Source organism: Crotalus tigris, unplaced genomic scaffold (assembly GCF_016545835.1).
Source record: "Crotalus tigris isolate CLP2741 ecotype Arizona unplaced genomic scaffold, ASM1654583v1 scf7180000017783.2778290, whole genome shotgun sequence".
Classification (NCBI taxonomy): domain Eukaryota; kingdom Metazoa; phylum Chordata; class Lepidosauria; order Squamata; family Viperidae; genus Crotalus; species Crotalus tigris.
The window spans coordinates 1,370,035-1,384,597 of record NW_024096633.1 but is presented as its reverse complement, the minus strand read 5'-3'; the positions used below and the strand labels follow the sequence as shown (position 1 = coordinate 1,384,597).

At 34.2% G+C, this 14,563-nt stretch overlaps 1 protein-coding gene across 1 annotated transcript in view; it reads left to right on the top strand.

The window, feature by feature from the left end:
- Positions 1–11,937, top strand: part of LOC120307456 (contactin-associated protein-like 4) — a 123,399-nt gene extending 111,462 nt beyond the window's left edge. The window contains exons 3-4 of the mRNA XM_039342270.1: positions 11,170–11,363; positions 11,875–11,937. Of these exons, the coding sequence (XP_039198204.1) occupies positions 11,170–11,363; positions 11,875–11,937 (257 nt within the window). The remainder of the gene's footprint in view (positions 1–11,169; positions 11,364–11,874) is intronic.
- Positions 11,938–14,563: the final 2,626 nt, after the last annotated feature.

Here is a 14,563-nt window from a genome sequence, read left to right as displayed (position 1 = left end):
TGTACACAAGCAGTTCCTTATTATGAGCTGATATATTTGATTTTCCTGGCAGTACAAGAGGAGTTGTGTACAGGTAGCCCTATAACTCATTTAGTGATCGGTCAAAGTTACGATGGCACTGAACGTATGATTGTTTTGCACACTTATGACCATGGTTACGTGATCAGAATTCAGACACTTGGCAACTGACCCATATTTATGGCAATTGCAGTGTTTCAGAATCATGTGATCACCTTTTGTGACCTTCTGACAAGCAAATTGTCAGACAGACTTGAACACTGATCACTATCTAACAAAATGAAGTTCAATGGTGAAAAAAATAAGGTTCTACATTTAGGCAAGAAAAACCAAATGCACAGGTATAGTACAGGTGGTGCCTTGTTCAACAGTAGTAACTGTGAGAGGGATGTTGGAGTCCTAATGGACAATCACTTAAATATGAGTCAGCAGTATGCTGCAGCTGCCAAAAAAAGTGCTAGGCTGCATTAACAGTGCTAGGCTGCATTAACAGAGGGGTAGAATCAAGATCATGTGAAGTGTTAATACCACTCCATAATGCCTTGGTAAGGCCACACTTGGAATACTGCATCCAGTTTTGGTCACCATGATGTAAAAAAGATGTTGAGACTCTAGAAAGAGTACAGAGAAGAGCAATAAAGATGATCAGGGGACTGGAGGCTAAAACATATAAGGAACGGTTGCTGGATTTGGGTATGTCTAGTTTAATGAAATGAAGGACAAGGGGTGACATGATAGCAGTGTTCCAATATCTCAGGGGTTGCCACAAAGAAGAGGGAGTCAAGCTATTCTCCAAAGCACCTGAAGGCAGGACAAGAAGCAATGGATGGAAACTAACCAAAGAGAGAAGAAATTTCCTGACAGTTAGAACAATTAATCAGTGGAACAACCTGCCTCCAGAAGCTGTGAATGCTGCAACACTGGAAGTTTTTAAGAAGAGACTAGATAGCCATTTGTCTGAAATGGTATAGGGTTTCCTGCCTGAGCAGAGGGTTGGATTAGATGACCTCCAGGGTGCCTCCCAACTTTATTATTATTATTATTATTATTATTATTATTATTATTATTATTATTATTATTATTATTACTACTACTACTACTACTACTACTACTACTACTACTACTATTATTACTATTATAAATCAATGGGGAAATCCGATTTACTTAACAACTTTGTTACTAATTTAGCAACTGCAGTGATTCAATGAGTGGGGCAAGAAGGATCTTAAAATGGGGCAAAATTCACTTAACAACTATCTCACTTAGCCATAAAAATTTGGGGCTCATTTGTGATTGTAAGCTGAGGACTACCTGTAATTATCACATACTTATCGTATTTATCAATGTGTTTTATGTGACTCAGATCAAGCTGTGCTATGAGCTCATAGTAACCAAAAAAAATCTTATATTTGATCTTTCTTTGCTGCTGCTACTCATTTGAGTAAATAAACACATATTTTCAGCTATCAAATTCCAATTAAGTTTCTGTTTTGAAATTACAGTTCTGGAAACATTAGTTTTACATAAAAATAATAAAATAGCATTATATGGTGGCTTTGGTATGATTCCTAACTCGCCACTCAATGTTGAACAAGGCAAATATATATATTGTCAATATATGAAAGATTGGGGATGGTAGTGTTAAACATTTCATAGCATTTATATTTAAACAAATAGGAGCTCCATGAAACATTCCATTATGATAATGGATGTTTCATGGTAATGTTATCATCTGGAAATATTAGTCAATTCCATCTGGATACTGGCATCCATAGAGCTATGATACACACAGCCAAATACTGAAACAGTAAAAAAAAAAAAAAAACGACTGTATTCTATCAGAATCATACCTAGAATTTGGAAATATTATTGTTCTCTTTTTAATCTTTCTCTAAATTTGGAATGAAATGTGTTTAATCATAATATATATATTTCATCCTCACCACAAAGAAAAAACAAAGAAAAATAAAAGACAGATATATAAACAAAGAAAAATAAAGGGCAGATAAAAACAAAGGGCAGATAAAAATAACAGCAAGTATTCACCAGCAGTAAACATGGGATCTACAATATAATGGTGATTACAGTTTTATAAAACATTAATTACTTATGAATTATATTGTATTGCTTTTTTAAAAGAAAAACTGAATTGCTATTGAGGTCTAGACAAAAAAATACGTATTAGCAACCATGGTCAACATTATATTAATCACTGTCTAAATTTATAATGTATAATAAATTGAATCAATACTTTGAATCTATTATAAGTGGAATATCCCATGAAGTTAAAATATACTATAGTAAGAAAAATTCAAAGTTTGGATGGTATACACATCCATGTTGAGTTATAATGAAAAAAATGTTTCTAGCTGGAACTGAATTCTACACCAGATTTACTTTTAAGATACAAAGTTTGGATATTAAAATATAATATTCCTATAACTTAGTCATTCTATCAAAGAAGGTTTCAAAAATTTGGTCAGAGAAATTCCACATAGAATTGATGTCAGTGTTCAAACCTTGAGATAATAGATTATGGTAGTCAGTTCCTTTTCTTAATGAAAAAGGATTACATTCTTCTCACCAGATGGTATATGTTACTGCCAAAGCCATGCTTAAGCCATCCATTCTGCAGCAGAAGACAATTTCAGCAGCAGAGTGAAATATGAATAGGGTTCCTTCAGCTCTTTTTCAATCAGAATGCTCAGCTCCCAATTCATTCTATTTATTGTGCTCTTCTGATAGAAAACCTGCCCAATTCACAATAGTTTTTATTGCCTCTGTAATGTTTCCAGAGTTCTGCTCTTTTTATACACTCTGTCAGCCATTGTTTCATATAGATCCCACTACAATATAGTTACACAATTCTTGTTTGAGTGGGAAACTTTCAGGAGTTAAAGAAGAAGAAGAAGAAGAAGAAGAAGAAGAAGAAGAAGAAGAAGAAGAAGAAGAAGAAGAAGAAGAAGAAGAAGAAGAAGAAGAAGAAGAAGAAGAAGAAGAAGAAGAAGAAGAAGAAGAAGAAGAAGAAGAAGAAGAAGCAGCTTTATTACTGTATCAATTATTCTGCGCACACAAGTAGAACAAGTGTTCATGTATTGGGTCAGGCATGTATAGGTTACATTTTTATTACTTTGACTATTAAAATGAAGCAAACAGTGTGGTGTTTTTGAATTGGATGAAGGTTATTCAATAATGCTCTTCCAGATATGGAAATATGATATTTAAAGAAGGTTAGATCTGACTTTGTGATATATTGTCTTCAAATTATGACACCAAATCTGGATATAACAAGATTGCACTGTTTGATATTCTAAATATACTCAAATTCCATCATAAGCACAATTGGAATCTTTATGCAAAAACAAAAAAACAAAACAAAACAAAAAAACTCTGAAATAACATGAAGCTAAAGTTCTCCAAACTTTGGGCAAACTTCAGTAACCAATACAGGTAGTCCTCAGCTTACGACCACAACTGAGCCCAGAATTTATGTTGCTAAGTGAATTTTGCCCTATTTTATGACCTTTATTGCCACAGTTGTTAAGTGAATCATTGAAGTTATTAAGTGAATCTGGCTTGCCCATTGACTTTGTTTGTCAGAAGGTTGCAAAAGGTGATCACATGATCCCAAGACACTGCAACTGTCATAAATATGAGTCCCTTGCCAACTGAATTTTGATCACATCACCATGGGGATGCTGTAATGGTCATATGTGTGAAAAACAGTCATAAGTCACTTTTGTCAGTGATGTTGTAACTTTGAACAGTCACTAAATGATCTGGTGTAAGTTGAGGACTACTTTTATGGCCACAAATCAAGATTTAAATTCTGCAATATGTAACAAGAAATCATTTTTTTAAAATCTGTATAATATCACTCTTCTAACAAAGTAATTGTTAGAATATACAAAGAATTTCCAACATGTCAGCAACCCACTCAGCTTAGTACTATCAAATAATCAAGTAATCAGTGGATCTTTGATGTATAGTCTTCATTCAGGTTGTCAATATTGAAAGCACAAATGCAGATTCAGTGGTTGTTACTTTTCCTGATAAGCTGTCTCACTTTCAGCTCTTGCGTTCTATTTAGATTTGTGCAACCAACTGGTCAATTACAACTCAAAATACTTGTATGAACAATGCTAACTATTGCAACTAATATTTTCAGCGTTAGTCACAATAGTCACAAATAGTCATTTTATGCAGATGTTTTGAGTTTAACCAATCAAATGGCTATTAAAGAACCACACATCCCAGTTGGGAAAATCCTGTGCTTAAGGTCAGAGTGAGATGCTGGTAGTTAGAGGAAAGGGAAAGTAACCATGGGACCATCTGGGGAGTATGATCAATGCAAGCAATAGAAAAGCTTGCAGAATGTGAAATGTACCAGAATTCTAAATCAAGTAAGGCAGTATTTTTCAACCTTGGCAACTGAAGATGTGTGGACTTCCAACTCCCAGATTTTTCCAGCCAGCATGGGGGTTGAAGTCCACACATTTTCAACTTGTCAAAGTTGAGAAACACTGAAGTAAGGTCTTAAAAATAATAATAATCAGAGAACAGGGGGGAAAAAAACATCTGGGAATGAAAACCAGAGTTCAGCAGTTTAAAGTGTCTTGAGACAGAATTAGTAGATTGTAGAATCAAAATTAAGAATTGTTGATATGGAATTATATTTACTCTTTAGAGACCAATAAATAATTCTTCCCTCCAACTCTGGAGATGTAAAGACTTAGCCTGTGCAGGATTCTGTCTATAATTCAGAAATGCTTTGGAACATACGGGAATGCAAGTGCAGCATATGTCTGTTGCATCTAGTTTTGATTAAAATGAGTTGCTCAAATGAGTCAAAACTAGATGCTTCATTTGTGCTTCTATACATTTTTGAAACATTTGATTCAGCCCCATTGAATCAAAACTGAAATAAACACCGCTTTACTTAGCTCGATCAATGTTCTGACAAGATATTATTAGCAGAAATAAAATTATGCTTATTGGATATGGATGCACACAATCTAGCCAAATAGCAAACTGATCTTCTCACAGATTTATTAAAATCTTGAAGGTATTAACATTTTTACCATTCAGAATTTTAAAAAAATCTGATGAGAAGATCAGTTATATGTTTGCCACTTGGTTAAGTTGTCTATAGATCCAAACATTTTAATCTGGAAGATAAGAATTTTAAGAATGGAGAAGAATGATAATTAAAGAAGAACTATTGTCCTGAGTTCTGGATGAGTTAAGGAACTTCGAGTTAGACATCATGCCAAATAAACATTTAAAATATCTTTCCCCACATAATTAAGTCAATATGTGGTGCCTATTGTGACAAATTATATAGATTAAGCAAGATTTCTGGAAATTGTGGCTTGGGCAATTACAGCAATTTGAAACTCTGTTATCAAAACCTTCACAGATTTAATTGCATCATACTTTGCAGTTCTGATTTTTACTATTCCAATATTTCAGCATTTAGAAAAGATGGAATGTTTGATATGAATATCAACAGTTTCATTTATGTATGTGTGTATGTTTGTTTGTGTGTCTGTTTGTGTGTGAGTGTGTGTGAAAAACATCCATATCCAGCAATAGACAAGATAAAAATCTGTATTAGGTACACATGCTGTTACATGCAATTTGATTGTGGTCTGCATGTGAATATGTTGATTGAATGCTCCAACACTTTTTAAGAAGAAACTGGACAGCCATTTGTCCGAAATGGTATAGGGTTTCCTGCCTGACCAGGGGGTTGGACTTGATGACCTCCAAGGTCCCTTCCAACTTTACTACTACTACTACTACTACTACTACTACTACTACTACTACTACTACTACTACTATTATTATTATTATTATTATTATTATTATTATTATTATTATTATTATTATGGATCATTGGACAGTCAGCCAGATGTTCAGACTGGATTTGGCATTTTGTCTATCTATTGAGTCCTTACCCAGGACCTGGGATAGGCAGATGTGGATGTTTGATGGTATTACAGATATCGTCGCAGGATGGAAGCAGTTCCTAGTAAGGCTGCCTTTTGCAATTGACTAATAGCAAATTTGTCAATGCCAATGGTGTTCAAGTGGTGCTCCAGTTGTTTTGGAATTGCACCCAAGGAGCCTATCACTATTGGTACTACCCTTGCTTGCTTTTGCCACAGCCTTTCTATTTCTATTTGTAGGTCTTGTATTTTGTTATCTTCCCAGTTCTTTCTCTTCTATTCTGCTGTCTCCAGGCACTGCCACATCCACTATCCAGACTTTTTTGTCTTTCTTATTGACAATTGTTAAGTCTGGGGTATTATGTTGCAGGTGCTTGTCTGTTTGAATTCTGAAGTCCCAGAGCAGTTTAATTTTATCATTTTCTATGACTTTCTCTATTTTATGATCCCACCAGTTTTTGCTTACAGGCAATTAGTATTAGTATTAGTATTAGTATTATTTTGTTGCAAGATTCTGTCAAATATTTACAGACTTTTTCTGATACCAGGATTGAAAAGTTGACGCTTTATGGATTTGCTTATAGATAAGTGATGAGACATGTCTTTTACCTTATAGGGGTGAGGAGTTATTAAATTTGTTTACCCTTGTTCTAATCAAGATTAGAAGTTACTTCTTTCTTTATTTTTTCTTTATTATTTTCTTTTTCTTCTTTCTTCCTCTTTTTTCTTGCACATTTTATTATTTCTTTCCATTCTTTAGTTTAGTTTGTATTAGTTTTTATTATTGCAATTAAATTCTTAATTAAAATTATATTTGAAAAAATATGTTTAGTCTAATTTATTGAGTTATTTATTGAGGTTTATTTAGGAAAATAAAGAAAAGAAAGAAATCAACACTACCACACTCATTATACACACATCTAATCATAAATACAGATAATTATCACCACCACACCCAATCAAATAAGTATTGGTGCAAATAATTATCAAGCAGATATTTTAGTTTAATTGGGAGTCAAAATATTGACTAATTTATGTAAGCATACATCTTGTAGGAATCTCTACTATAGAATTAGAAAGTCCTTGAAAAATTATGCCATGTCTCTATTCTCCTTACAGGTCCTCTAGAGGTTAGTTTAGTTTAATATTCTAAAATTTATAATTTACTTCTATCAATGATCAGCAGCATGGTGTACAAAAACATTATGATAAGGTGCACATTGTGAAAACCTACAAAACTGAGGGAAAAGTACAGGAATGCCCATGCAGAATTATAGAAATGTTTGTATGTATTTTTTAAAATCAGATGTAGAAACTGACTGAGTGCAAATGTAGGAAGTGATTATTACAAATTAAATACTATTACAAATACTAAATACTAAGTAAAATGGACACTGAGCAAAACCATAATTGACTAATGTGCTCATTCATAACATATGAATATAGATAATACTCTCTACCTTCCCATTCTGCCCTTGGAAAGACAGATATTGGAAAACGGTGTCTTCCTATTTCTTACAATTATTGAAGGTATAATTAAGTCCTGTAGGTAATGGCCAAAGCATCTGATCCCTTGAAATCAACTGATCAATCAATCAATTATAACATTCGAGCTGATATTTCTTCCGAATTATAAAAATATTTTTCTTGCTATTTGGAAAAAATAGTGAGTATAACATGACAAGCCAAATTCCCCAATGTATATTTTCTTCTACTTTAAGCAAGTCTTTCTCATTTTTGTTTATTCTGTGGTATTATTATTGTTCATATTGACATAATGAGCTTTATAAAAAAATTTCCCATGTAGAAATTTATTTTTTTGTTGTCTAATCTTGCACAAGACATTGGGCTCAGTATGATAGCTTTAGATCACTCTTTCATTCTCAACCTAAAACATAGGTTGTTTGTGGGGGGGGGGAGAGAACAAATGAGTCTGTGATTCCTGAATTTAACTTGAAGGAAGAATAAGGTAAAAATCTCACAAACATTTACATTACATAGTGTAATTTCATTTTTGCAAGTTACTTATCGAAGCTGAACAACTTTCATGTCATTTATAAACATCTGGCTTGGAGCTGTATTGATTGTTATATGAAAGCTATTCATTGTTTAGACTGTGTTTATTGACTAAACAATTATTTAAGTATCCACACATGTTTTATTAATTTTTGTAGAGCTAAATCACTGATTCCACCACTATTGTCTGAAAGGTTGCCTGCTCTGAAAGGTGAATGAACATCTGGTATTACTTCAGCCTATCTACTTACGGATTTTGTAGTTTTTTCATAAAATCATAGACTTATAAGAAACTGTTTATGCCATATTGTCCAATGCCCTTATTCACGCAAGAATCCCAATTAAAATATCCGCAATAGATGCTCCAATATTTTCAGCAATGCTGATCTCACCTCTGAGTAGCTAATTTTGCTGTCAAACTAGACTTCATGTTTTTTTTTTCCCAAACATTCAAACAGAATTTTACATTACAGTCTTCCAGTAATTCTAATCTACAGTTTCAGGTTTTGTGTTAATTTATAGATTATCAAATGTATAATATAAATATTTATTTTTGATATATGTACAATGTACACAGAAGTGCAAATGGTATGAACAAATGGTATATATAGCACAAATTGTATATATAAGTTTTTGGTAACATAAAAAGCTTTTCAGGCACACAAACAAAATGGTCAGGCAGCTGCAGTAAAATCAGCAAAGAGATTGTGGCTCCTTAAATATTTTTCTCTCTCTCCCCCTCTCCCTCTGTGTGTATGGGGGTATACACACAGAGGGAGAGGGGGAGAGAGAGAAAAATATTTAAGGAGCCACAATCTCTTTGCTGATTTTACTGCAGCTGCCTGACCATTTTGTGGGAAATGTCAGAAAATGGGTGGTTCTATGAATTATATCAAAAAGATATAAGATGCTACAATATATTTGTTTAAGACTGCAATCCTTCACAACTTGTAATAAATCATAATAAAATCTTAAGATTTATACTACCTTCTGAGTGACCAATCTGCAACTTGAATTAGGGATGTTTTTTATTTGTTTGCATACTACTTAAATATGTTTTCCAATATTTACTGGGTTCCTCTATGTTCTTATTCTATAATGTAAATCAGGGGTGTCAAACTCGCAACATCAGGTGACGTGTTGTGATGTATCGTGACTCCATTGCTGGAGCAGGGGTGGGCGTGGTTTTGGCATGACGCAGTTTGACACTCAGGAAATTTGTTATATGGGTAATTAAGTAAGACTGCTTAATATATGAGCTAGATAAGGCCAAGGAAACAATTAATTGGCAATATTCCACTTCAAAATGAACTGAGTAAACCATAGAGCATCAACCATTTAGAGGACCCAACAATTCATTCTGACAAAAGAATTATTTTCTCTTGCATAGTATATTTATTGATGAACCTTCTCTAGAGTTTGTTTTAATGCTTTCTCCCTGGCAATTCTGAAAGGCAGGTTTAATAACATTCCATTGTCACAGAAGTTAACCATACATAAGCCAGGTGAAACTGAATCAATGGCACATGTTTTTCAGTCCAACACAAATGTTTGCTGTTTTTTTTTTAAAATGTGCCCAATAGAAAAGAGAATTTTATGTAAGTTAGCAGATACAGATTTCAGTGACACCTATTTAATTGCCAATTTTTGTTACTTTGCCATAAGGAAATGATCTTACCATTATAGGACAAAGTGATTAAACTGTATATATTGATAGTTTTTGAAGTATATATAAGGAAAATAATATTTCAAGCTTTATGTATATTTTTATTTGATTCTGGTTCATGATTGTAATGAAGTTTGAACCTAGAAAGAGCTTCCTTGTACACCAACTTGAGCTCCATAAAAAAGTTAGAATAAAAACAAAATAACAGATAGTTTCATTTTTACTGGCCTAATGGGAACACCATTTTTGTGTTTATTTTGAATAACAGAATAACAGAGTTGGAAGGGATCTTGGTGGTCTTCTAGTCCAGGGCTTTTCAACCTTTTCACCCATTGTACCACTTTTAGGATATGGCAACATCTGAGTACCACCAGTCGCCTAGCAAGGTGTCAAAAACTTGATGACCCAAAAAAAGGAAAAAAGTGATAAAGTACAGGTAATCCTTGACTTACAACAGTTCGTTTAGTGACTGTTCAAAGTTACAATGGCATTGAAAAAAGTGCCCCCCAAGCCACAGCAGAGCAAGACACCTGCCTGTCCGCCTGGCCGCACTCTTCCTCCTGTCCGAGGTTTTCACTGTGTTGAGCATTTCTGTTGAGGATTGGCAGCAGGGGTGGGGAGTGTTTGGTTTTTATTTCCCCCATCTGCTGGGTGGTTGCAGCAGGTTTTGGTCACTTCACATGACCCTGGGACACTGTGACCGTCATAAATATGAATCAGTTGCCAAGCATCTGAATGTAAATCACAAAACCCTGGAGATGCTGCAACATTCCAGCTGATTGGCGCTTCTTCAGGGCTCAGCAGAAGCACCAGGATCAGCACCGATCTCCAACTGGAGCCTGGAGCTGATCCTAGAACGTCCACTGAGCCCTGACAGCCCTGCAGCTCCAGCCATCTCTCGTTCAGGCTTGTGCGGTGCTGCCACCAGTTCAGCTCATTCCTCTCCCCCACTACCACTTTTCTAGGATGGTCGTGTACCATCTGCCAGGTGCCAATGTACCACAGGTGGTATCCGTACCATTGGTTGAAAAGCCCTGTTCTAGTCCAACCCCCTGCTCAGGCAGGAAACTCTATACCATTTCAGGCAAATGGCTGTCCAGTCTCTTCTTTAAAACTTCCAGTCTTGGAGCATTCACAGCTTCTGGAGGCAAGTTGCTCCATTGGTTTGTTGTTCTAACTGTCAGGAAGTTTCTCTTTAGTTCTAGGTTTCTTCTCTCTTTGGTTAGTTTCCATCCATTGCTTCTTGTCCTGCCTTCAGGTGCTTTGAAAAATAGCTTGACTCCTTTTTCTTTGTGGCAACCCCTGAGAGAGTCAAGCTATTGAATCTATTGCCTTTATTTCTTTTTCAGTTAACATTTTCATATTTGTGTGAAAGTGAGTGAAATGCATTTTCCAGAAATTTATGTATGGGTCAGCTACAATGTCATGGACTTTTGTTTTGATGTTGTTGCTCACATCTCCATGCTTTTGCTGTAAACTGATTCATCTTTTTGTTTTCTCTTATTTTTACCATTAAAGGTGCTGGTGGTTGGACTCCACTTGTATCAAATAAGTACCAATGGCTCCAAATCGATCTTGGTGAAAGGACTGAAATTACTGCTGTTGCTACACAAGGTGGATATGGGAGCTCAAACTGGGTAACCAGTTACCTCCTAATGTTTAGTGATAGTGGAAGGAACTGGAAGCAATATCGGCAGGAGGAAAGCATTTGGGTATGTTTATCTAATGGTCATTTTTTTTCAGTCAACCAAAATTACTGTTGGATGCATTTCTAGAATATATTTGATTAGGGAAAGAAAATGATTCTGTGTGGTCAGTTTTAGGTTTAGACACAAATATAGATATTATTAAACACAACCTAGCATTACACAAAACTTGATGCATGTAACACTCACTTCTGAAAAAAAAAAATCCTGATAGTACCAGAGAAATAGATTGTAGTACATAAAAGTAATAATATAGACATTGTATAAAAATAAAGAGGAAAATTCTAATTTTTCCTTGAATCTGAATTGTTATCAATATTTACAATATGACTCTAATTCTAAATATCAGGATCCTTAACATAGCGAGATAACTTTTATCTGTTATACACAGTGCTCATCTTAGTAGTTTTTAATCTGTGTTTGTTTACCGTGTATTTTAAATCCCTTGCTGCTGTAGAAAACAGCATATGATTTGAAAGATATTGTATGTATTTGTTTTTCTCCTTGCTCTTTTTAGGAACCTTGGTTTCATCTTATTGGAAGATTTTTGGTTATACTTTATCCATTGACTTTATTGTAACAGTTTTAATTGTCTGTGTGAAAGTTGGGAACTTTTAAATAGTCTGGATTGAATTTGGAGTTTGTCACAACTATCCTGCTCCATTAGTTTCAAGTGACTAAAACTGAATTCACTGCAGTGTATTAGTATATAATTTAATTTTATTAAAAAAAATAACCTTAAAGATAACTGTTCAATGATTGAATAATTTAGCGTAACAATTTACTACAGTGATATTTTTCAATTAGCTTCATTTGAAATTCTGAACAAAATACAGTAGCCCTGAAGACTTGAATAATATATTTCTTATATAAGCTATTGAGGGTAATTAATAGCTGATAATGTAATGTCTAAACCCCTTAAAGATGTATGCATTCACTCACTGAATAGAACATTTTTTTAATTGAATAAGATATTATTACATAATTTAACTATTGAAATTGCAACCAATTTTCAGAAGAAGCTTAAGAGTAACCTTTTGTTATTTGGATAATGGATCCAAAATGTTAAAAGAATTACTGTATAAAACAGCAAGTTAAAGTTATTACAAAGGAAACTTAAATGCAACTAAACGGTATTGCAGAGATAGAAGAATATGAATCCTTAGAAAAGGATTAGCTAATCAATTATTTTAATATCTTTTTGTGGCCAAAACAGGATACCTGCAGATAAGAGTGACATTGTCAAATCTTTTAATATGTTTTTATTGGGAAGTTACATCTATAGCTGTTGACTGTTTTCTCCTGCATGTATAGTTTCTCCCCAGTGACACATTGGGGATAATGAAAGCAATGAAGCTGCTTCTAATCTTCTTTCCAAAAGCTATAAAGGTAGTCCTCGACTTACGACCAAACTTTTTGTTGTTATATGAGACATTTGTTAAGTAGTTTTGGCCCATTTTATGACCTTTCTCACCACAGTTGTTAAGTGAATCCCGGCAGTTGATAAGTTAGTAACCTGATTGTTAAGTGAATCTGGCTTCCCCATTGACTTTGCTTGTCAGAAGGTCGCAAATTGGATTTACATGACATTGGACACAGCAACAGTTATAAATATGAACCAGTTATCAAGCATTTGAATTTTGATCATGTGACAATGGGGCTGCTGCAAAGGTAATAACTGTGAAAAACGATCATAAGTCCCCTTTTTCAGGGCTATTGTAACTTTGAACGGTCACTAAATGAACTGTTGTAAAAGCAAGGACTACTTGTATATGCAGTCAATTTTCATTAATCCCTTCTTCTCTGTGCAGCCCTCCAAAACACTTTTGCAAGAATAAAGGGAGGGGGGGGGAAATAAATATCACTTTAACCTTCCTTCAGCAGGAGTTTTCTCTGAAGATGAGGCTTGTCACAAACTCAGACAAGGTGACCCAAACCAGCATATGCTTTAATAACAAACACTAACTACTTCTTAAACAACTTTCAGAGAATTTATAGCTGGTGGTTAAAAAGGATCTGAGATTATTTAAACCAATTCCTTTCCTTAATGCGGAAATCTACTAAGCTATCATATCCAGGATCCACTTTATAATCCTTAGCAAGAAGATGACATTATTTTAATATTCTCCTTCTAATTTCACGCTGTCTTGCCCCTTGTTTCAACAGAGCACAGAATTACTCTGTTTTGTGTGTTTTGTGTACTTTTAGATGTTCTTAGGTTGTGACACTGAGAATTTTGTAATTTGGGGCAGGATCATTTCTACATGTTATTGCTGTCTGAACAAGGTGAAGGCATGATTGCATGAATCCATACTTTGCTATCATGTAGGAAAAGGAGCTTGAAATAGCTATGTGAATCAGATTGTGCAAGTAATTAAAAGGAGTACTTTGTCATATTCTGTATGGACACTGTATGGGTTATAAATAAGGTAATTTATATTCATGTGAGCATTATTAACATGAAATTATTATTCTTTGTGTGGACTTTATTAAAAAGGGGAAATATTTGTACCCAATATTGATTTAAACTTTCTAATAAATTCTAGACTTCACTACCTTTTCTTAATTGATTTTCTGAGATATTTAGAGATAAAAATAAACAATTTGGGACTGTTCTCTGTAACTTTTTATTTTAGAACACTTTTGATTATGCAACAGTTTTCTGATGAAGCAGCTGTGGTTACTGATAAAATACATTTTTTGAGGAAACATCTTGGCCTTTCCAAAGATAATTGCTTTTATATTTGATTAAATTCAGATCAAATCAAATGCACATATTCTTTTATTTAATTTCTTTCAAGTGGTATTGGCTTAAAAGTTGAGATTAATATCCCTTGGAATTCAAAGCCCTGTACTATTAGCAGTTATGCTCTAGTAGCATCTTAGGAGTCTCAGTGCCAGAATGGGAGCAATATTTCTTGATCTTCTCTACTTTTCCTTGGGCTGAGCACTAATGTATAAGTGGCTATACTCATACTTCTTGGTAGCAAGCCCTGTCCTGAAATTTCATATAAGGCATCCCAAAAATTGAGGAGAGAAGCAGCATCAACCATGGGGTCACTTTCTCCCCTCAAAACCAAGGAGGAACCCTAGGGACAGATGTTGGATTCTTTGCAAGTAATTGGAAACAGTTTGTCCAAGGAATGTAAATCCAGAAAAGTGTCGTTAAATATATGCAAATATAAATAGCTCAGATTGATGATATT